The sequence below is a fragment of the Brassica oleracea genome, chromosome C2, assembly GCF_000695525.1.
Source record: "Brassica oleracea var. oleracea cultivar TO1000 chromosome C2, BOL, whole genome shotgun sequence".
In the NCBI taxonomy this organism is placed as follows: Eukaryota; Viridiplantae; Streptophyta; class Magnoliopsida; order Brassicales; family Brassicaceae; genus Brassica; species Brassica oleracea.
The window spans coordinates 21,389,302-21,391,053 of NC_027749.1; the positions used below are offsets into that span (position 1 = coordinate 21,389,302).

General features: G+C 47.7%; 1 protein-coding gene across 1 annotated transcript in view; it reads right to left on the reverse strand.

Annotated features, from left to right (window-relative positions):
• LOC106323683 overlaps window positions 1-1,034 on the reverse strand; it is a 3,912-nt gene extending 2,878 nt beyond the window's left edge. The window contains exon 1 of the mRNA XM_013761769.1: window positions 248-1,034. Within this exon, the coding sequence (XP_013617223.1) occupies window positions 248-1,034 (787 nt within the window). The remainder of the gene's footprint in view (window positions 1-247) is intronic.
• Window positions 1,035-1,752: the final 718 nt, after the last annotated feature.

A 1,752-nucleotide genomic window follows, 5' to 3' on the forward strand; every position in this document is an offset into this window, starting at 1 on the left:
GTCACCCAGGAGTATTTAGCCTTGCAAGGTGGTCAAAAAAAAAACACAAAAAAAAAAAAAAAAAAAAAAAAAAAAAAAAAAAAAAAAAAAAAAAAAAAAAAAACAACAAACGCAAAACGTCAGATGAGTATGCGCGATAGTGGTCACTAAATCAGTATGCTATACCCATCTCCGCATTCCAAAGAATCTCCGCATTCCAAAGAACACGATAACTAGATCTTGGCGGTTCCTCAAACGCCGACCTTACTAGATCTCGGCGGTTCCTCAAACGCCGACCTATTCGACTTCACATAGAAGTACGAACGCTGCCAATCTGAGGTTTTGGTCGGATACCCGGTGACCACGTTGTAGTTCGGGCGCATTCTCGTCGAGACTAGCCCATCATCAGAAATTGAGACCGAAGTCAGCTCCTCAAACGATCTTACGCTCAACGATGTCCCCGCCTCAGCTGCGATCACCGACAGAACGACCATCAGACAAAGCGAGCCGTTCATCAACTGACTCAGAGCAACTCCCCTGCGGAATGTGTAAGCTATGACGATTCGAGGAATCGGAAACCACAGCTTTGTGTCGTTCTGAAAGTACGACTCATAGACGCATTGATAACCTCTCGGCGGTGACCAAGGCCTCTGGTCTTCCTTCGGAATTATGAACGAAACCCCGTGCGCGTTGAGATCTCGGAGAATAGCTTCCACCGACTCTACGGTGGACTTCGCCTTCTCGACGTTCGGCCAGTCTTGTCCATCAGCGACGGAAGGTCGAATCCGCCAGGCCTCCAATGGACTCTCCTCGGCGAAAATGTTCCCCGGATAGTAACTGATCGGAACGGTCAGGATGTCGACCGCGTCTTGACCATCATCGTCATCTCGGAATTGTTCCCTCGCCTCCGAGACTAGGAGACGTTGCGCTAGATCCATGTTCCCCGTATCCACCATTGCTTCATGATGGATATCCTCCGGATCCTCGGAAGAACCCCGAGCAAGCGCTACTTTCTTCCCCATTTGATCCCGAGTCAACCATTGGGACAGCGACATCTCGGATAATCGAAGTTCTAACAAAGAAATTAAGAGAGAGAAGGAGAGCAGAGAGAGAAAGTACCTTGATGCTGCGGAGAAAAGTGAGAGGAAGCGAAGAGGGGTGCACTATTTATAGGAAAAGGCAAGCGCTGGGATCAAGGCGTATTAATTACGCCTAGTAAGGCATAAATGGGCCTAAACCCTATTGGCGCGTGACCGACAGACGCGCCGTTTCGTTTTCTCGACAGAAAAGCGTTTGTCTCACGATCATATCGGTTCGATTCCTCAACAGCAATCACAACCGTCCACCTCAAGATAACGTCAGTTCAGGTTATTTGCTCGGATTAAGTCTTTTATTCTCCGAACTAAAAACACCAAATTCATCGAAGATCGATTACTCGACTCATCGATGAACTGGGGGGGACTTACTGTTGGGGATGGATTGAACCCATCCACAAAGCCCATCGAACAAAAGGCCCAATCCGATAAGCCGAATAGTCGTCGGCTCGGAAGCCGATATTCGGAGTTTCGACTCGACTATAGACGACTTTTAGTCGAACAGAGAGCAGATAGAGCGTGATTGACTTAACAGCTCGGGACGAGCATTCACTAGCCAGGTCCGAAAGGCCGACAAGGCCCAATCAATTAAAAATGAATTAGGTTAAGTCGATCGGATAAAGACTATAAAAGGAGAAAAAAGCAAAGGAGAACGATCATCGACACTGGGCTACACAAA